The sequence below is a fragment of the Carcharhinus amblyrhynchos genome, chromosome 9, assembly GCF_965287045.1.
Source record: "Carcharhinus amblyrhynchos chromosome 9, sCarAmb.v2.hapA, whole genome shotgun sequence".
NCBI classification, from domain to species: domain Eukaryota; kingdom Metazoa; phylum Chordata; class Chondrichthyes; order Carcharhiniformes; family Carcharhinidae; genus Carcharhinus; species Carcharhinus amblyrhynchos.
Window position 1 is genome coordinate 57,920,492 of NC_137332.1, and position 21,801 is coordinate 57,942,292.

Genomic DNA, 21,801 nt, shown 5'->3' on the forward strand with positions numbered 1-21,801 from the left:
AGGATGTTTATGATTTTAGGCTTCTTTGGTTTTGGAAGATATTGAGTCATACACATCATCATCTCATTTAATATGGTGTGCTTTGATCTTGCTTCAGTTTAAATTTATTTCTTAATAAACCTAAATTGAGGCTAATAGCTGCAGATATACAGCCTGCCAGATGTTATTTTTCTTTTGTTCATGGGGCTAACTTATAATTTACACTGCGTACTTCATCACACCTCTTTCATAAGAACACAACATAAGAAATAGGAGCAGGAGTAGGCCATCTAGCCCTTCGAGCCTGCCCCGCCATTCAATAAGATCATGGCTGATCTGTTGTGGCTTAGTTCCACATTCCCGCCCTCTCCCAATACCCTTAATCCTCGCTTATCAAAAACCCATCAACACTCGTCTTAAAAATATTTAGCGAGGCAGCCTCCACCACCACAATGGGCAGAGAATTCCAGAGATTCACCACCCTTTGAGTGAAGAAGTTCCTCCTCAACTCCGTTCTAAACTGCCCCCCCTTTATCTTGAGGCTGTGCCCCCTAGTCCTACTGTCCTTTCTGAGCGGGAAGAGTCTCTCCACCTCTATCCTATCCATCCCATTCATCATCTTATACGTCTCAATGAGATCTCCCCTCATTCTTCTAAACTCTAACGAGTACAAGCCTAGTTTATTCAGCCTCTCCTCATAGTTCAACCCCCTCAACTCCGGTATCAGCCTAGTAAACCTCCTCTGCACTCCCTCCAAAGCCAAAATATCCTTGCGTAAGTACGGCGCCCAAAACTGCACACAGTACTCCAGCTGCGGCCTCATCAATGCCCTATACAGCCGCAGCAAGACCTCCCTACTTTAATATTCAATCCCCCTCGCTATGAAGGCCAGCATCCCATTCGCCTTCCTGACCACCTGCTGCACCTGCAAGCTGGGTTTTTGTGACTCATGCACAAGGACCCCGAGGTCCCTCTGCACCGTCGCCTGCTGCAGTTTTTCGTCACGTAAGTAATAGTCCTTCCTACCATTATTCCTACCAAAGTGGACCACCTCGCACTTGCCAACATTAAATTCCATTTGCCATTTCCTGGCCCATTCGCCCAGCCTATCTAGATCCTTCTGCAGACTCTCCACACCCTCCGCGCAATTTGCCGTTCCACCAATCTTGGTGTCATCAGCAAATTTCGACACCATACACTCGGTTCCCTCCTCCAGATCATCTATATAAATGGTAAATAGCTGAGGCCCCAGCACCGACCCCTGGGGCACTCCACTAGTCACCAACCGCCAATCCGAATAGCACCCATCGACCCCCACTCTCTGCCTCCTATTTGACAACCAATCCTCTATCCACGCTAACACCCTACCCCCAACTCCATGCCCCCTTACCTTCTGCAATAACCTCTTGTGAGGTACTTTGTCAAACGCCTTCTGAAAATCAAGAAAGACCACATCCACCGGCTCTCCTCTATCCACTGCCCTAGACACATCCTCGTAGAACTCCAATAAATTTGTCAGACACGACTTCCCCTTAACGAAACTGTGCTGCATCTGCTTTATCAAGCAATTCCCCTCAAGATGCCTCGCTATTTCCTCCTTGATGATGGATTCTAACATTTTACCTACAACAGACGTTAAACTAACCAGCCTATAATTCCCTGCCTTTTGCCTGCCACCCTTCTTAAACAACAGCGTAATATTAGCCGCTTTCCAATCTTCTGGCACTTCCCCGGAATCCAGCGACGTCTGGAAAATAACCACCAAGGCATCCACTATCACCTCCGCCATTTCTTTCAGAACCCTCGGATGCATTCCATCCGGTCCTGGGGACTTGTCCACAATCAGTCCCTCCGGTCTGTCGAGCACCGCCTCTCTAGTAACAGTAATGTCATTGAGACCCTCCAGTCCTACCACCTTTCCATCGCTAACACCCGGCAAATTATTCACGTCTTCCTCCGTGAAGACCGAAACAAAAAAGTTATTCAAGACCTCAGCCATTTCCCCATCCCCTACCACTAAGCCCCATCCTCTAAGGGTCCAACGTTCTGATTTTGTATAAAATCAAGTGTCAATTCATAATGGAATTGTGGGCCTGCTGACAGAGGCTACTTTTACAATCATTGGACATGGAAAAAAGTGTCTAGAGCGTACCCTTATTGTAATAGTCTGTGTAATAGTGTGGGATATTGTATTGCCAAAGGATAGTCTTTTGTTAAAATAGGAAATGGAGGTGGACACTAAAAAGTTGGGGCAGGAAAGTCGTAATACAGTTGTTTTCTGAAAGAATGACAAAATATGTTGAATAGCTTGTTTGTGTAATCCAACCCCCACACATGAAGAGAGGTTCATGTCTGATATACCAGATAACTGCTGGCACCTGCCAAACTATACCCTACACGTATGAGCACCTTTGACAGAGGAGACAAGCACAGAGGACACATAAGCACTCTGCACAGCTGCTTTTATTCTGTCTTATTGCATTGTGGTTACTGTTCAAGTATAAGTCATGACAGTGACTGTTCAGCAGGCTAGTTAACCACATAGAAAAGTTGCAACAGATTCTCTTCTCAGTTTCACACTGCACACAATGGGTGGTGATTACATGATTTTTTCCCTCCCTGGCCTACAGGCACTGCCTCACTAATTCAGTGCTGAGAATGGATTGAACTTTGGAAACTCTGCTGTTTTGTATGGACAGCTTTAATCATCCTGGTACAGCAGTGACATTGCTAATTCAAAACTCAGTTATCTGACACACATGTAATTGTATTTTCCTGAGCAATTGCCAAATAATCAGTTAAGGCTGGATGTGTGAGTGATGTGATTTTTGCCTGGATTGGTCCTTTAATAAATAACGAGTGAAATTATGAGCAATATCAATCATGTTTGTAAACCAGCTGGATTCATATTGGGTAAACACAGTAAGAAGTCTCACAACACCAGGTTAAAGTCCAACAGGTTTATTTGGTAGCATGAGCTTTCGGAGCGTTGCTCCAACATCAGGTGAGTGGACTCATCTGACGAAGGAGCAGTGCTCCGAAAGCTAGTGGCGTTTGCTACCAAATAAACCTGTTGGACTTTAACCTGGTGTTGTGAGACTTCTTACCGTGTTTACCCCAGTCCAACACCGGCATCCCCGCATCATTCATGTTGGGTATCAGAGAAAACTGAAAGTCAGCGCTTTAAAAACAATTACTAAACATCAGCATTAATGAGATCTGGGGAAACATGTGACGCTGCTTTTTGTCTGTTGTGACTGTTCAACAGTGAATTCTAAATGTTCAGTTTGACCTGTAGTGACTTCAGTTCCACTAACATGGTCAGATCAGAGATTATCAGGACCAACAAGGAAGATAGTGTAAATAAAAGGTTAAAAGGATTTATATGGAAAATAAGGCTGACATGACAGAATGAAGTACGGATGGTATGCAAGATTATCTAATCTTCATAGACAAGAAATGCAAAGGCAGTGTATATTGTTCTGCTGAACCAAAGACAAAACAATTATGTTTTAAGATTTTAAAATGTTTCATATCTCATTCAAACTCACCAACTCACCATTGAAATTTAAAAGCAAAGACAGAAAATGCTGTAAACAGCAGCTTAATCAGAATCTGTAGGGTGAACAGTAAAGTTAACATTTCAGTATTGAATCTTCTTCAACAACTATTTAAAACTGTTCAGATTATTGAGTACATCACAGTAGATTCAAAAGCCCCATTTTATGTCCTCAAGGTAAAGAAGGTGGGATGAGCAATAAATGTTGGCCTTGACAGAAATGATAACATCCCATAAAAAAAGTTGTGAAGACATTCGGCAGGACTTTTCGGCTTTGCTCGAGCAAGACCTGAAATTCCCACCTGAGGTCAACAGACATTTCTGTTGTCCGCCCCTTGCCCACTCCAATTTGGTGGTGGGCAGAGCAGTAGCGTTCCAGTGCCTTTGATTGAAAATTCAGGCGACACTTGTCCAACTTACAATGCTATATTTCATTGCTTTTAAACAAACTTAAAACATTATTTTATATATTTACAACCTTCTTACATCAATTTTCTCTTTCTCCAAAGTCCTATATCTCTCTCTGTCACCACCTCTCCTCCCCAACTCCCCCCAACTGCTCCCCCCACCAAACCAACAGACACACACACACACACACACACACACACACACACACACACCCCTTCAGCTTGAAAAATCATTTGGATTTGAAACATTAACTCTGTTTCTCTCTTCATAGATGCTGCCAGACTGCTGTGTTTTTGAAGCACATTCTGTCTTTACCTCAGTACTAGCTCCTTTGCCTTTTGTCACTTATATCAATGATTTGAATATAAACTTACAGGGCATGCAGATGACACAAAAATTGGCCACATGGCTGATAGTGAGGAGGATAGCTGTAGACTGAAGGAAGATACCAATGGACTGGTCAGGTGAGCAGAAAGATGGCAAATGGAATTTAACCTGGAGAAGTGTGGGGTGTTGCAATTGGGTTGGTGGACAAGGCAAAGGAATGCAGAATTAATGGGAGAATACTGAGAGGTGAAAGAAAGTGAGGGACTTTGGAAGAAATATCCCTGAAGGTAGCAGGAAAGGTTAACAAATTGGTTAAGAAAGCATGTGGAATTCTTTCCTATATTAGCCTAGATATAGAATATAAGAGCAAGGAGGTTATACTGAAACAATATAAAGCATTATTTAGGCCACAACTTGAGTACTCTGTGCAGTTCTGGTCACCTCATTACAGAAAGGATATAAGGGAAGGCAATGGCCTCGTGATATTAACACTCGACTATTAATCCAGAAACACAGCTAATGTTAAGGAGACCCAGGTTCAAATTCCACCACAGCAGGTGGGGAATTTTACTTCAATAGAAAATATCTGAAATTAAGAATCTTCTGATGACCATTAAACCATTGTTGGTTGTCAGAAAAACACATTTGGTTCACTAATGTCCTTTGGGGGGAGAAATCTGCTGCCCTTACCTGGTCTGGCCTACATGTGACTCCAGAGCCACAGCAATGTGGTTGACTCTCAACTGCCCTCCAAGGACAACCAGAAATGGACAATAAATGCTGGCCAGCCAACAACACCTCTGTCCCATGACTGAATAACGAATAATAAAATTGCACTCGAGAGGGTACAGAGGACATCACAAGGTATAGGGGCAGAGTTAGGCCATTTGGCCCACCCAGTGTGTTTTGCCATTCAATCATGCCTGATATCATTCTCATCCCCATTCTCCTGTCTTCTCCCTGTAATCCTGTAATGTTCTTTGTTTTCAATTAAAAAGCAGGTCATTATTCAGACTGATTGTGTCACTATTGAATTGTGGAAGAGTTGGAAAATCTGTCAAAATCATGCTGAGCAGAGAGAGATATCTGGAGGGGTGGCTTGGCTTCTCAACAGTTTGGTAGTTTTGCCAACTGTGTATTGGGTATTAGGATTAGGGTATGATTCAACACCTGTGCTGTACAAAGTAAAAGGAAGCTGCAACTTCCTTTAAAGAAAAGAATTTTGGAAACAGAGGGATATTCTTCTTCTGCAACAATGAACAATCCACTTTTTCTTTGATCCTGATTTTCACTCTGTGTAAGTGAACAGTTTTGAGTGAGTCAAATCTCCTGGCTTTGTTGCAGCTGACTGTCTGCAAAACATCAGGTTCTTGCAAATTTATGTGACACAGTGGCACTACCCATTCAATAGATTTTATGTTTAGTAGAGATTGTGCAACTTTAAATAGACATTGTAAACTCCTGGATTAAAAGGTTAGGCAAGTTTGACCACTGGGTCTGAACTTACATTAATTCAAAGTGAATTAAAATAGTTTTATGAAGCAAAACTTATTATAAATGTTTGAAACAATCTTCTAGGAAATGTAGTGAAGGCAATGATGTTTGAATTCAAAGTCCAGTCCGACACTCACAAGGCAGAGTTAGGGTACCAGAGCAGACAACCTGAGGCAGCTCTTTAGAGCTTTTCGGTATTTTATCATCCTTAGTTCAGATGTCACAAGTATTTTTCAGGGGTAGTTCAAATTCTTTAAGCTCAGTTTAAATGTCAGCAATATACAACATTACAACTAGATGTCACTGTTCTGCACTAGCTAATGTTGTGGTGTGGTATAATTCTAACAATCAATTAAAAGCAGTCCTCTTGTCTCCATAACCAGGGCCCTAGAGTTTAGAAATATCTCTGCTCGTTGTAAGTGTGTTTTGGATGCTCTCGCCCAATTCTTCCAGGTCCCAAAGATTTTTTTGTCAGGCCGATGGGAAAACTCATCATCATATTGAGTCTCTGATTTGTTCATATTATTTCCCACAGGGCATATGTGACTTACCTAGAGAGCAATACATGTACATTTGGAAATCCCAAATGCTAGATTTTAACCAGCTAAAATAGAAATGCTTTTCGAAAGTGTGGACTTACATGGACAAACAGCAAAACTTCCATGTGCTTGTGCAGAAGGGACCACCCTTCCTGTTTGGACATTGTTTATCTGATTAATTGTAGTTGAGTGGAGTTCCAGCTCAACTTCCCTTAAGTTTTATTCACTGGAAGATTCTGGCTAGGCAGTCATCAACACTAACAACAACAACAACTTGCACTTATGTATTGCCTCCACATAGAAAACTATTTTTAAACACTTCACAGAATCATGATCAAACAAAATTGGACAAGAGACCAGAAATGGAGCAAAAGTATACTGAGATAGGGGTGAGGTCATTGATGGATTTAAAGACAATTAGAATTTCAAATGTGTTGCTTGAAATCTTGTGTGATTGTTTCTGTTTTACTGGAATTCAAATATTTCTTGTAAAGTTATCAGTTTCTGTGGGCCTGGCTCAACCTGAGGCAGGGGTGGATGAGTGGATCAGTAAAAAGGATACTGAGTTTGTGGCAGAGGCCGAAGACAATGACTTCTGTATTCCCAGTGTTCACCTGGAAAAAAATTACAGAACACAGGGAGTGGAGGGATCAAGAGAAGCAGAGTTAGGTGTCGATGTACTTATGAGAGCTCATCTCTTGTCTTTAGATACTACGACTAAAGGCAATGTGTAAATGAGGAAGTGGAGGAGGTGGTCCAAGGACAGATCCATCTGGGGCTCCAGAGGTAACATCGTGACAGGAAGAGAAGCAATTATTGGAGATTGTCCGGCTACCATTTGATAGCTGAGTGTGGAACTAATCGAGGGCACTCCCATTGAAGTGCCTGTTTCAGATATCAGTTTACCCATTCAGCCACAAGAGATTCAATTTATTTCCAAACATAACTGATAGATGTGTTATCTTACAATCTCCTTGACCTTAAAAAAAGGCCCCAGTTACCTCAATGACTCCTTGGAGAATAAAACCTGCCCACTCAGCAACTACTTTACCCTTTGCTAAATAGACAGCAGCCTCCACTGTTTCCTAGTGGCATTGGTGAGTCGTACAATTTACTAAAAAGTCTTCCTGATCTCAGGATGGACACAAGCCGAAAAAACTGAAGTTCGGCCCTGATGAGCAGTCATCCAGACTTGAAACTTTGGCTCTATCCTCTCTCCACTGATTCTGTCAAACCTGTTGAGATTTTCCTGCATTTTCTGTAGCTATTTAGTATTTGTTCTCATGCCCAGCCTGCAGTGCGCACCTTTCATTTTAGATATTGAATCTACTGCAATATCTCAGGTGTATTTATCATGCACATGGCACAGTGATTAACACTGTCACCTCACAGTGTCAGGGACCCAGTTCAATTCCAGCCTTGGTCACTAGCTGTGTGGAGTTTGCACTTTCTTCCAATGTCTGCATGGGTTTCCTCTGGATGCTCCGGTTTCCTCCCACAGTTCAAAGATGCGCAGGTTGAGTGAATTGGCTATGCTAAATTGACCCTAATGACAGGGGGTTAAGGGGGTAAATGCGTGGGGTTATGGGAATAGGGCCTGGGTGGGATTGTGGTCAGTGCAGTCTCGATGGGCTGAATGGCCTCATTCTGCACTGTAGAATTCTATGGTTAATGTAAGCCTACTTGTGACACTAATAAAAAAACCTAAACAGTGTATTATCTAAGTTCTTTGGTAAGTATCCATTTGAGCTTGATATTCCCTTCCAGGCAGCTAATTGATAGATCTTAGAAGTGAACTAGATATCCTTTAACCCATTCCACTACAGAGTGCATGACTTGAAAACAATTTGAATCCAGATGTGACAAACATTTGCAGTGTTAATCTCTACTGTGTGTAATGGTGACCTTTGATCGAATTTGTTGGAGCTGCAGCCAAGAGAAAAAGGTGTGTCAACCTTTATTCAGGAGATACCATTGACATACGGGTCAAACTTTTGCAATGCTGGAATAGGAAATTCTGTTGGCAAGCAAATTTGCACAGTTATTTAGTTTATTGATCAATAGCAAATTTCTTGGACCAATTCTAATTTAATAAGAAATTCTAAGAGTAATGTAAATGCAAGGGAAATTCCTTTTTTAATGAAAAATTATAAACTGCTTCTAATTATGGACCAGGTGATGAAATGTGTAAAGTTGGAATATGTAATTTCTAAGAATGCAATCTTGTTAGCAGGTTATTTACTTTGTGAGAATCAAATATTTTTCAATTTCTGTTGAGGAATCTCATCCATATTTCTATTGAGCATTCCATTTGAGACCATCCCATAGGTTTGTTGTAGATTTTTGATCATTTTAAGTAGGCAACTCTCAGGCTGGTGACCATTCTAAATGTGTAAACATTAGAACATGCGTGTTGGCAGGTTATTTAACTGCACGGGACATCATAGTTAGTATAATCCTTTCCACACCCTCTATCTTCCATATGCAATATTGATCAGCGATTAGGAGTGGGAACCCTCATTGATATTTCCAATTTTCAATCCAGGGATGCCAAATGCAACCCTCCATTGCTGTCTTGAATTGATATCAGATGCCTCAACACAGACTGGTCAGAAGATCTAATCTAGGTGCAAGTCCACGCTAGGTGACATATATTTTCTGAATTTTGTTTCCTTCCAATGTCGCCTTCAAATACTCACACTTTCCGAAATTACTATTTCCCAAGGGCTGTGGATCTACTGTCTTCCACACTGAGTCATCATTTTCATGTGTAATTATTGAGTGCTCGTGCCATGAAAGCATTTCTCAATTCAACTCTGATTGAAATTCATACCTGGCACCCGTCACTAATAGACAGTGCCATCCATTGGTTATTAGGAAATTCAGAGTACAAAGTGGAGTCAGACGCATTTTACTTGCGGAATAATTTACTGAAAAAGTTGTTTGTTAATAGTTATGTACATTACAGCATATTAAAATATATTTAAGTTTTTCTTGAAGGTCAAACATTTCCAGTTTGATTGCAGTTGATGCAAAACCTATTACATGGTTCCCTTATTCTATTGTTTGTGTTGTGTGAAATGGAAAGGCCATGAGAGATCAATTTCAGTTGCAGTGCTCCATGTGTCATTTTCTACCCAACAGGACACTATTCATGAGTCATACACAACAGGATACTAGCTGTGTGATCTGTGAATCCTGTCTAACCAAACTGTTCTTGCTTGTTCTGCTCTTGTTCCATCTTTTGGGAAAATAACGAGCATAATCTTTGCTTCCATACTCCATTTCCCTCTGCTCCCCTGAATCAGTATCCAATTTGGGAAGTTACCTGTCACTCTCAACTGTCTGCTAACAAATTCAGAGCTTCACTGATGGCTGCCTAGCGATAGGCTGTCATTCCTGTTCATGATTTCTCTCAAGATTTCAAAATCTTCCTCCTACTGCTTTTGACTGGGTCAACCACACCATCCTCCTCAAATGGATATCCACCATTGCCAAGTTTGGTGTGATTACTTTGCTTGGTTTCATTCTTACTCAACTAACACTAACAATGATTTCCCTTCCCAAACTTGTGACATTTCCTTCCTTGGGAATTCTCCAAGGATTTATCTTTGACCTCCTCCTCATTTATCTGCTCCCCACAACCATGCCTGCCCAAGCCTGATCACGACATCATCCACAAACATGTGGTCAGGTTCCACATCCATGATGACGACATCCAGCTCTGTCTGTTTTACTCCTTTTGTGACCCCTCTACTGTTGACATCCGGTTTTGGATGATCTGCAAATCCTTCAGTTAAACATCAAGAAGTCCAAAGCCACCATCCTCAACTTCCACTAACTGTTCTGCATTCTTGGAACTAATTCTTTGTCCCAGTGACTTGGGTTAACCAGATATTTGGCATCCTCAGCATGCAATTCAACCCCGAGTTGAATTTTATTCTCCATGACAACAATTGCCTATTTCCAGAACATTGAATCTCCCGTCCTGTAACTAGAAATTTGTTAACCTTGTAATTCAACAGATAGAATGCCCTCCTGTGATCCACCATCAGCTCTTTTAGCAACCTTTTTTTGGTCATGCTTTTCTGAAGAGTCTTAGAATATCTTTATGATAAGAAACTGTATGAATGCAAGTTGTCATTCAACTATCCTCTCTTCTACCTGATATGCAAATTGGTTCTTTCCAGGAAGAGACAACTATTTAACTTCTACATAAACAAATATGAATGAGACCATTTTCAGCATCTAAGAGCAATCAATTGACTCTGCACCAAGTCTGTGACCTTCTGTTATGCGTGGATTAGTACAAGACAATATTGTTTCCTTATCAACCAGGCTATCAGTCAACCTCTTGTGCTTTTCATGCAATTTTAATGTTAATATTGTGGAGCATGGGCTTTAGGTGGGTTGGATTATTAAAGTCAATAAAAATGTTTTGAGTAGCCAGTTCCAATGAGCTGCCCTCCAGTATTAACTTGGCTGATTCAGTCACATGTGCATAACCCCCTTCAAAGAGGATTCATTATTTAAATTACTGAAATGCAGTGAAATTTCACACAGCATTTAAGTTTAACACACATGCATGGGTTTCCTAAAACTTGCCACTGAAACCAAAACTAGAACAGAATCATGTGCCTGATTAAAAATGAGACTATTACAGCAATTGTCATTGTTCACAACTGCTTCCTTACTGACCTCACTATAATCTCCTGACACTGATGTGAAGGTTTGTTTGCAAATTTGCACATTTACGCATGCGCACTCTCCCGGATCTTCACAGCAGCAGCAATGATCATCTCAAATGTTGCTGTGCTCATACATTTCCCGGAGTAGATGCTGCTCTGCATCTTGACTGATCCTGGCTTTCATAGAAATGCACATTGCAGCATCTCTTAGGAAATTCCATCAGGGAACTAGAGTTAGGGGAAGACAGGACACAAACCTGCTTTTTACTGTATGAGCTGCCATTTGGTAAGTTTAAAGGTCCAGTTTGAACATTAGTGAGTGGGTGAATGGGCAAAAAGGGAAGTGGTTAAGTGAGTAGGGATTAAATGGTGAGGTGAAAGACATGGGTGAAATAGGGTAGGGGTAAGTACCTAGTCAGGTTGCAGCCTAGGTGGGTTGGGTCAGAGTGTCAGTTGGATGGGTAGTTGGGGGGGGTTCAGGATAGGTAGTGGGAGGGTGGAGTTGGGAGGGAGTCAGGACCAGTGAGGAGGGGATAGTCAGGTGGATGAGTCATCAGGCTGGGTCAGGTCAGAGTGTCAGGTGGCAGTTAACAGGGTGGTTGTGGTTTTGGAAAGGGCAGTGAGATCAGAGTGGAGGGGGTGGGCGGTTGTGTCAAGCCCCGCAGTGAGGCATGAATCGCTCAAAGTCACCTCCACTGAAATATTTTAGGGATGTCCTTAAAGGATCCATGAAAAGGTCAAAACACCTCTAGTGACTCATGGTGACCAGCCAAAATGGAAGAAACCACTGAACACAGATAGACTTTTGGGAACATGTGGAGACAAAGTGAAGGTGCCAGAGTACCTTTGCTACTCCTTCTTGCATATTTGCTGTAACGAAGTGTCATCCATACTCTCCCCACAGAAGCTGTCAGACCCGCTGAAATTTTCCAGCATTTACTGTTTTTGTTTCAGATTCCAGCATCCGCAGCGATTTGCCTTTATCTGAGTGGCCAAGAGAAAGCTTATTTAATTCTCACTTTTTTTGCTGCTTTATCTTTTCCTCGTTCCCGGTGCCCTCTGATTCAGAGACTAACAGCAAGTACTTCCTCCTTTTCTTCGTTGCCTGTCCTGTTGTCGTTGAGTGGCTCCAGGGGCCGAGCGGAAGCACGCGCACTGACGTGAGCCCGATGCGTGAGCAGGAGCGCGCTGGCAGTCACGTTGTCTTTTGGCAGGAGCGCGGAGAGTTGCTGCAACATTTGTATCGAGTGAGTGAGGGGAGGGGAAGCAGGTGAGTGAGCGGAAAGCGCGACACTGTCCTGGGCTCTCACTGTGGCAATGGAGGGCGTCGCTCGCAACAGTGTGGCCGCGCGACAATGTAGCCGCTCGCAACAGTGTGGCCGCGCGACAATGTAGCCGCTCGACGATAGAATGGATACAACGAGGAGCCCCGCACTGCTGCTCATGTTGATCACTGGACCCATTCACTCTCCCATCCCCCACCTTTACCCTGACCTGTATGCTGGACTCGGGCCACCTTCCCTTCCTCTCTGCTGGATACCCGGCCACACAGAGAGAGAGCTTTCACCAGACCAAGCAGTTTCTCTTCTGCTCAGTTGCTCGTCAATTCAAATCCTCTACTAACTTCCCTTTTCCATGTCACATTTAAAGATTTGATTGTATTTTAAAAGACCTACTGTTCTTGGTCCCTGGCTTGTCTGAACTTTTTTGTTTGCAACATAACGTTTTTTTCATATACGACACCGCAATTTTCTGTATCCAACGAGACATCATTGTATTTTTCTTTTGAGCGGAGTGCTGGATGAGTTTAGGTTGTGTGCAAGCTCCATTCCCTGTTTCTGTGGGTGATTTCTCTTCTGGCTCTTCTTCCCCGCGGCAGGAGGCTAATGGCGAGTGGTACGGGAATGTCGCTTCGGGGACGGCGTGTATCCGCGAAATCGCTGGATGAAGACGAGGCGAAGAGCTCGGAAGGATCCGGTGATGGTTACGTCCGATCTGTGAGCAATGGTGAGTGGAAAGCCTTTTTCTTCCCTCACCTCTGGTACTGGTCCTTTCACAATGGAGGCGTTTAGCTTCAAATCCATCGTCACCATCACATCTATATTTAGAGAAGAATGCGAGGTGATGGCAAAAGTGGTTATGTTTGTTTCGGAGGCTTTGGGAGGTGGGGGGTACATCAGATTCTGATAGCGAAAATATTTCACATGACTTGTGGCGAGAGTGAATATCAATTGAGTTGTACAAGCCATTTGACTAGGAAGTAACGTTCAATAGAAATTAAGGCGATAATTAAGGTATTAACCTTTCACTTTCCTTAGTAGGAAACTCCTTGTATACATAAGCAAAATGCATTCAATTGACTTCGTCTGTGTTTATTTCCAAAAAAGTAAAGTGATATCAATTGCACAAAAATGGTTAAAGTAAACATGCACAACATCGCGCCCAATGTGACTTCTGAGATCACATGCCAACAACAAACCGTTCTGTTGAAGGTTCATCCAGACTCCAAATGTTGGCTCTGTTCTCTCTCCGTTGATGCTGTCAAACCTGAGATTTGAGCGTTTTCTGTATTTGTGCAACAATTTTGGCTGTTCCTCGTTTTTCGTTATGAAATCAGCTAATCACGTCAGGATTGCCAATTAGCTGCATTGGCTTAATATATTGGATATTATTATTGGTGTTAGGCTCTTTATACATGAAGTAGACCCTTTTGCTTTGAATCCCTCTGCCAAGATTCTAAAATTCAAATAGATCTCCTGAAACACAAACTTTAAAAAATGTATTTGATCATGGTTTGTGGCTGTTGCTGGAAAGGCTTGCATTGTCCTTGAAGGTGATGGAGAGTTAGCTTCTTGAACTGCAGTCCATGTGGTGTCGGTCCACCCTCCTGTGTATTTAGGTAATGAGTGTCAAGATTTTGACTCAGTGGTGAACAAAGAATGGCGGTGATTAATGTTTCAGGTCACAATGCTATGATTTGGAGGGGAATGAGAAGGTGGTATTGTTCCCATGTGTTTGCTGCCCTTCTTGGTGACAGAGGTCATGGGTTTAAGATGTTGTTGAAGAAGCATTGGAGCATTGTCGTCATTGTGTATGGGTGGTGGAGGGAGTGTGTATTTAAGATGGCTGGTAGGCTGCTAGTCAAATAGACTGCTTTATCCTAAATGGCGTCAAGTTTCTTGAGCATTGTTGGAGCTGCACTCATCCAGGCAAGTGGGGAGTTCCATCACACTCCTAACTTGTGCCTTGTAGATGGTGGGCAGGCTTTGGGGAGTCAGGAGGTGAACTACTTGCTGCAGAAACTCTGCTGTTGTGGCCAGAGTATTTATGTGGCTGGTCCAGCTATGCCTCTGGTCAGTGGTGAACCTAGAAAATTGTTGGTGGGGGAGTCAGCAATAGTTATGTCAAAGGGAGATGGTTTGTGTTCTTTGCTGTTGGAGACAGTCATTGTTTGCACTTGTGTAGTGTGAATGTTACTTATCAGCCCAAGCTTAAATCTTGTCCAGGTCTTGTGCATGCAGTCACATACTTACACGTATCTGAGAAGAAACAAATGGAACTGAACATTGAAATCATCAGTGAACATCTTCACTTTTGGCCTTAGTTTGACAGAAGTTAGTTGATTGAAGTTTGTAAAGATGTGTTTGTGAACACTGCCCCAAGGAGCCTCAGGACTGGTATCTTGGCAATTTGGTGACTGTCCAACCTGGGTGAGCATTTTTTTTCCCCTTGATTCCCATTGACTTCAATATTGTTAGGGCTCCTTGTTGCCACATTCCATCAAATGCTTCCTTGATAATGAGGTCACTCTCATCTCTGCAGTTCAGCTATTTTATCCATGTTCAGGAACCAACTGGTCCTGATTGAGCAGTTTATTTATAAGTGCTGCTTAAAGCCCCGTTGACCATACTTTTCATCCTTTTCACTCTCTATTGAGAATAGATTGGTGTTATAATTGGTTAGATTGGATTTGCCTGCTTTTTGTGGATGAGATGCACCTTAACAATTTTTCACTTTGTCAGGGGGGTGGTGGCTTGGGTAGAGGTGCAGCTAATTCTGGAGTATATGTGAAAATAATCAAATTGGCTGAAGATTGGCATTTGCAGTGGTTGGGACATTTGTAGAACTGAGATGTTATAATCCATTTCACAGTTCTGCTGTTTGCCTCACCTTTGTATTTTGCACTTTTGGGCCCCACCATTATTGGTCATGAGTTGTTCAGGGAATCACTTCCTCTGGCCAGTTTAATTGTAAATCATTCATCTGACAGGACACAGTTTTCATGCAATCCATTCATTATGGGATCAATTAGTTTTGGCTGTAGTATGTTGTTCCGCTGTTTAACTTGCATGTAATCATGTATTGTAGCTTCACGATTGGCATCTGATCCCATATACTTTTGAACCAAAAAGGTCTCCTGCCTTAATGGTAATGAGGAAGTGAGGGATATGCTGGAACAGAAATTAGATTCTAGTATCCATGGTGCCTCACGAATGTCCAGTTTTGAGCTGAGATCTGGTCTGAGTCTATCCTGTTGAGCAGTGTTAGACCCACACTATGGTAGGGGCCCTCTGTGAAGATGGAACTTTGCCTGCTCAAGCAAGGAATGTGTGTTGGTCAGTGCTATCACTACTGTTGTGGGTATGTGTATCTGATAGTTATTGGTGAGGATGAGGTCAAGTAAGTTTGCTCTTAAGTTGATTTCCTCACCATCTGCCACAGGCCCAATCGGCAGTTATATCTTTCATGATTTAGCCAGCTTGGTCAGCAGTGATGCTACTGAACCATTTTTGGCCATAGATGATATAGTCACCCACTGAGTACTTTTGTTCCCTTACTCCCTGAGTACTTCATGCAAATTGAGGCAGTCGGTGTTAATGAACTGGATGTTTCCTTTCCCATGGCAACCAATGCCATGTGATAACATGGGGCAGCAGTCAATGTTGAGAACTCCAAGCATTACTCCCTCACGCCTGTACCATTGTGCTGCCTTCTTGGTGGGGCTGTCCTGCCAGTGGACCAGGGCATACCAGAAGACGGTTGGGGGGGGGGGTGGTCTTGGATATTAGCTGTAAGATGCAAATGATTTTGAGTGTGATTATTGTTTTCCTTGACTTATTTTCCAATTTTGGCACAAGTCCCCAGTTGTTAGTAGAAATATGACCTTGAATATTTACTATTTATTGTTTGTCACACCATACACCAAAATATCTAGCAACATTAGATTGTAACTGGCTATTTGTAAAGTTTATTTAAATAAAGTAAATTAAAATGGCCACCTTAAGTGGCAAATACACTTGCACTACACAAATGCAAACGATGACCATAATTTCTGCAAAAAAAAATTCTTCTGGGTTGTTGAGGTCAGGGTGTGGACTTTGGAGAAGAGCATTTGACCTTTTACAGTCATTTAGCTATTATCAGCTGTATGGTTTCAAATTCCTAACATTTTGCTTGTAAATCTGTTTGAAATAAAAGATTTTGTTAACATGCTTGGCAGAATTCTTAATATCTGTGCTTATTCACTGGAAGTGTAACAGGGAAGAAACTAATTAATACATTTGTCTTTGTAAGCTTAGCTGCAGCTGTGTTAAGATAAACCTGACAGATTTAGATATTGGCAACTTGCATCCTTCAACATGGTCACATTACCATTATTAACGATGAAATTGTTCCCAGTTACCTTTAATAGTTAAATCACATTCTTGTAGCAGTCTGGAAGATAAACTGGTGTTCCTCTGCATTTGAAAACTTGGTGGAACACCCAACCCGTTGATCTGAAGACCTCAACGTTCAATATTAATATGAGAACAAAATAGGGGGATGCAAAAGTAGGATTGACAATTTGTGGAGATGGTTTGTGACTTTAAATCTGAAAAATTATGTAAATGTTTTAACGTCACTGATTTAAACAGGAATCAGTGTTTATTTCTGACAAAATGTGATCCCAATTTTTCAAATGAAACATTTTGGCATTCGCTGCACCTTGATATGGATGAAAAAATTGCGTTCCAGTATTTGTCAGTCTGTTAGTACAGCGTAACTCTAGCAGACCACTCCTACATTACATGGGTTTATTTAGCAAAATATTTCATGGGCATTTGTCTAGTGAATAGAATTGAAATGAAGTTTCATTTTTTAAAAAAAACATTCAAATGATTATAGTATGTGTCAGAGGATGATGCTTTGTGATTTTCTCTACTTCTGACTCAAATTCAGAAATTAATCATTTTATTTAATACACTGCCATAAGCATGGCATCGATTGTTCCCTGAGGCCTGTGTCTCTGCGTCATTGGACGCTGAAAAGCAAATTATGGCTGGACTAGCAGTATCCTTCATCCACATGGGCAACCGTTTGCCTCTAGGCACATGGATCTCGTCAATGTAATGACACATTAAAAGCTCTCTTGAGACCTTTGACATTGATAGGACCTGGGGCTGATTGTCAACCTTGTAAACCCCACATCTATTCACAAAGGTAATTGGTTCTAAGGAGCGTCGTAATTGGCAGCAATACTCCCAGTGATAACTGAGTACAAAGCATTAAGAAATTAATTTAATAACTTCCTGGATATTTTGGTGGACCCTTTGAAACCTCATGGATTGCTGGTTTAGAATCCTGGTCTTTGGTTGAAATCCTGAAATTTGTGTTTTTTAGATCTTGGCTCTGCAAGGGCTGTATAATACAATGAGACTTCAAGAGGCTTGCAAGGTGATTTTATTCATACATTGAGTACTGCGAGAATATTTTATCTCTCCCACAGACCTATCAGGACAAGTGATTTTTTTTTTTTAGAAATTTAGTAGGGAGGTCTTGCTGCAGCTGTATAGGGCATTGGTGAGGCCGCAGCTGGAGTACTGTGTGCAGTTTTGGGCGCCGCACCTGCGCAAGGATATTTTGGCCCTGGAGGGAGTGCAGAGGAGGTTTACTAGGCTGATACCGGAGTTGAGGGGGTTGAGCTATGAGGAGAGGCTGAATAAACTAGGCTTGTACTCGTTAGAGTTTAGAAGAATGAGGGGAGATCTCATTGAGACGTATAAGATGATGAATGGGATGGATAGGATAGAGGTGGAGAGACTCTTCCCGCTCAAAAAAGACAGTAGGACTAGGGGGCACAGCCTCAAGATAAAGGGGAGGCGGTTTAGAACGGAGTTGAGGAGGAACTTCTTCACTCAAAGGGTGGTGAATCTCTGGAATTCTCTGCCCGTTGAAGTGGTGGAGGCTGCCTCGCTAAATATTTTTAAGAAGCGGGTTGATGGGTTCTTGATAAGAGAGGGGATTAAGGGTTATGGGGAGAGGGCGGGAAAGTGGAACTGAGCCACAACAGATCAGCCATGATCTTATTGAATGGCGGGGCAGGCTCGAAGGGCTAGACGGCCTACTCCTGCTCCTATTTCTTATGTTCTTATGTTATGTTCTAAACAACCTATTTCCTGCCTGTTTCAGGCAGCCACATATTGGTTGTTCTATTTTGCATTGTTGAAATCAATGTTCATGGTGTAAATTGACATGTACAGTAAGTCAGCAAACAGAGTTTCATTAGATTGTTCTTATTGTTTGAAATCTCCATTGTTTCATATTTGCCCCAGTAGTTTCATTTAAGTTGTGAATAAGTTGTTTTATTTGGACGTTTTTGTGTTATCAGCACTTGCCAATGATTCATGCAAGTTCATGCCCTTGAGATACTACACTCAGATCTCACTCATGCTTGCAACAAAGCAGTGAGTCCAAGTCACAGGGTTTATATTTGTGCAAGCTTCTGAATTCTTCCCCTTTATCCTCTATAACCTGGATATGTGCTTTGCCCCTCAGTTTGTGTATGCCGTGTTTAGTCTGGAGGGGTATTTTAGTGAAATCCTCCTGTAAATATAACTCAGCAAGATTTAGTTCTGTCGGAAATTTTAATCACTGCTATCTTACAATTGCATTTTTTTGTGGTGGGTTTACACTTTATTTACAATTTGTTGCTTTAGCTTATTATTCAAGTCCATAAATGTTAACTCGATGCTTTTTCATCAAATTAATATTCTCCATCGTGGTTCCTCTTTTATGATAGCCTAACAAAAGGCTTCACTACCTACTTTGCAAAGGATTATTTGAGCTAATTTTTACCCTTCCAACCTCTATTTCAACAACCCTTCAGTTTTCTTCTCTGCCGTTACTTTAATCACTATTTGTTCATTTGTTAACTTGAGATTCAACTGTACCAGCGCTTGTCTCACCAATCTCCCATCTTCCTCCATTCACAATTTGAGCTCATTTAAAAATCCTGCAGCCATGTCCTAACCTATGTTACGTCTAGTGCAGCCACCATTTTCTGTTCACTGAACTGTTATGATTCCCAACACCTCCAATCAAAAATTCTCATCTTTAGTTTGAGTTATTTTGTGGTCCCAGTTCCCCCTTTTTCTGTAACCTCTTTCAGCCCTACAACAAGCCAAGAACTCCTCATCTCTGAATTGTTGGATGTTTTTCATTGATCATCTTCTGTCTCTTCCCTATAATCTGCAATTCCCTCTATCTTCCCATTTCACAACCCAGTCCTTAAAACCTACTCCTGAGAGTAAGACTTCAGAAAACCTTCCTAACCTGGGTGCCATTTTCTGTCTGATACTTCTGTGAAACATTTTGGGACATTTTTCTCTGTGAAGGGCATCTTAAACATATTGCTCACTCAGAATTATCCATGATTATTCTTGAACTGTGTTCAGTCATCCCTTCCTCGTTTCCACCCCTCTATTTCAGTGTTCGTATCTCCCCTTGGAAAAACGTTGATGCTCTAGTTGGGTGTAGTTAATCAATATAGTCTGATTCTGACACTGTGGCTTGTCAGGCATCTAGCTGAGAGTCTGTTTGACTTTGTTCTATACAATTGCATGTCAGTCTAGCCTGGCATTAGGCTCTTTATTTCACCTGTGTGATGAGTATTAATACTCTGGCACCAGAAGTGAACTATTATAAACTGAGTCTCAGCCCTTCAGGTTTCAAATTTCTTGCAGATGTTGATGTCAAACATTAAATGTTCAAAAATATTTTTCTTTTTTCGATGTAATCTTTTCCCATTATAATCCTTTCTACTGGCTTTTCATCTAATTCACATCAATTTTTCTTGTTTATTTTCCAATTTTTTTTAAAATCTCTTGTTTAGGCAGGCAACCTGATGGTTGTCCTGTTCTCTCCATGATTAAGTCACTTTGAATAATATTGTGGGCAAAGTTGTTTTGAGTTGTATTGTGCAGGACAGTTCTAACCAATGGCAAATGTTTAATGCACTGCAACAGCAACATCTGGCCTATATTTGTTTTCTAGCATTCACCTGGCTCAGTTAAAACAGACCAAACTTGAAATTTAAATTCTTTGTTTTATTTTTGAACAACATTGCCTTTAGTTAACAGGCCAACTATGGGGAGGCAGCAGTTAGTGGTAACGTCACTGGACTAGTAATCAGTGCCCCAGGTAATGCCCTGGGAACATGGATTCAAATCCCATCAGGGCAGTTGGTGGAATTTAAATTCAATTAATAAATTTGAAATTAAAAAGCTAGTCTAATAGTGCCCATATTGTCATTTAAAAGCTCACCTACTTCTTGAATGTCCTTCAGGGAAGGAAATCTGCTATCATTACCTAGTCTGGCTGACACGTGAGTGCAGACCCCATTGTAGATTTTGAAAATGAAAGAAACAAGCCACCCTCCCATCCCCAGAGTACATTGTGTCGTTCCCACCACCGTCAGTGCTTCCTCCAAGTGGTTTTCAACATGGAAATGTACTCCATTATTAGTTGGCATGCCAACTAATGCCCTCCAAATTGGCACACAAGCCACTTGGTTATATCAAATCACAAGAAAATCTACAAGGATTGAAACCAGTTGGACCACTCAGCATCAACGTAGGCATTGGAAGTTACAAGGCATGTGCAGCCCTGTTGACCCTGCAAAGTCCTTCCTCCTAATATGAGGACTTGAGTCAAAATTGGGAAACCTGTCCCTGACGAGCAGCGACCTGACAGTCATACTCATGGAATCCACCCTCACAGGTAATGTCCAATGCGTTACCACCACCATCATCTCGGGGTATATCTTGCCGCACCAGAAGTGCAGGCATAGTTGTATACATTTAGTATAGAGTTGCCCTGGGAGACCTTAACATTGACTCTGGACCCCATGAAATCTCATGGCATCAAGTCAAATATGGGCAAGGAAATCTGCTGCTGGTGATGACCTACTGTTCCCCTTCAGCTAATGATGGAGTATATTTCCATGTTGAAAACCACTTGGAGGAAGCATCCCCTCCTTGCTTGGAGGCAAGGACATAGAATGTACTCTTGGTGGGGCTGGGGGGGCGGGTCTTGTTTGTTTCAGTTTCTTCCGTTTTCAAAATCTACATATCTTATTCAGAGCCTTTAAATGATTTTAGATCGTTAGCTCTGAACAGGGTGTTACTTTGTGGAATGCTTTCTTGTGAAGAAAGCACTCTTTGAATTCAGCATGTCTGGAAGCATTTTGTTTGTATTTCATAGATATTTTTCTCTCAAGTTGATGTGCTATGTTCTCTCTCTGTCTTTTTTTTGTTATTCGGAGTGGTGGACTTTGCCCGAGTTTGTGCGCTGTAATGCAAATTTGTTTTGTTAAATTGAGGGCCTTTTTGGGTTTAATTTCCTAGATTACAACCCCCCACCCTGAACAGAATACCTTGTGTTGACTTTGGTCCCTGTCATTCATATATGATCTGAAGCAAATCATGGCATCATCAAGTTGAGCCCATTGTTGTTCTCTCTTGATGCCGTTCCATGAAACTTTCTATTG

The 21,801-nt window shown here is 41.7% G+C and overlaps 1 protein-coding gene across 2 annotated transcripts in view; it reads left to right on the plus strand.

The window, feature by feature from the left end:
• The first annotated feature begins 10,935 nt into the window (after window positions 1–10,935).
• The window catches only part of soat1 (sterol O-acyltransferase 1), a 60,295-nt gene continuing 49,429 nt past the window's right edge, over window positions 10,936–21,801 (plus strand). For both annotated transcript variants that reach the window (XM_080195748.1, XM_080195749.1), the window contains exons 1-2: window positions 10,936–12,264; window positions 12,874–13,001. In XM_080195748.1, the coding sequence (XP_080051874.1) occupies window positions 12,164–12,264; window positions 12,874–13,001 (229 nt within the window). In that variant the 5' untranslated portion in view covers window positions 10,936–12,163. The remainder of the gene's footprint in view (window positions 12,265–12,873; window positions 13,002–21,801) is intronic.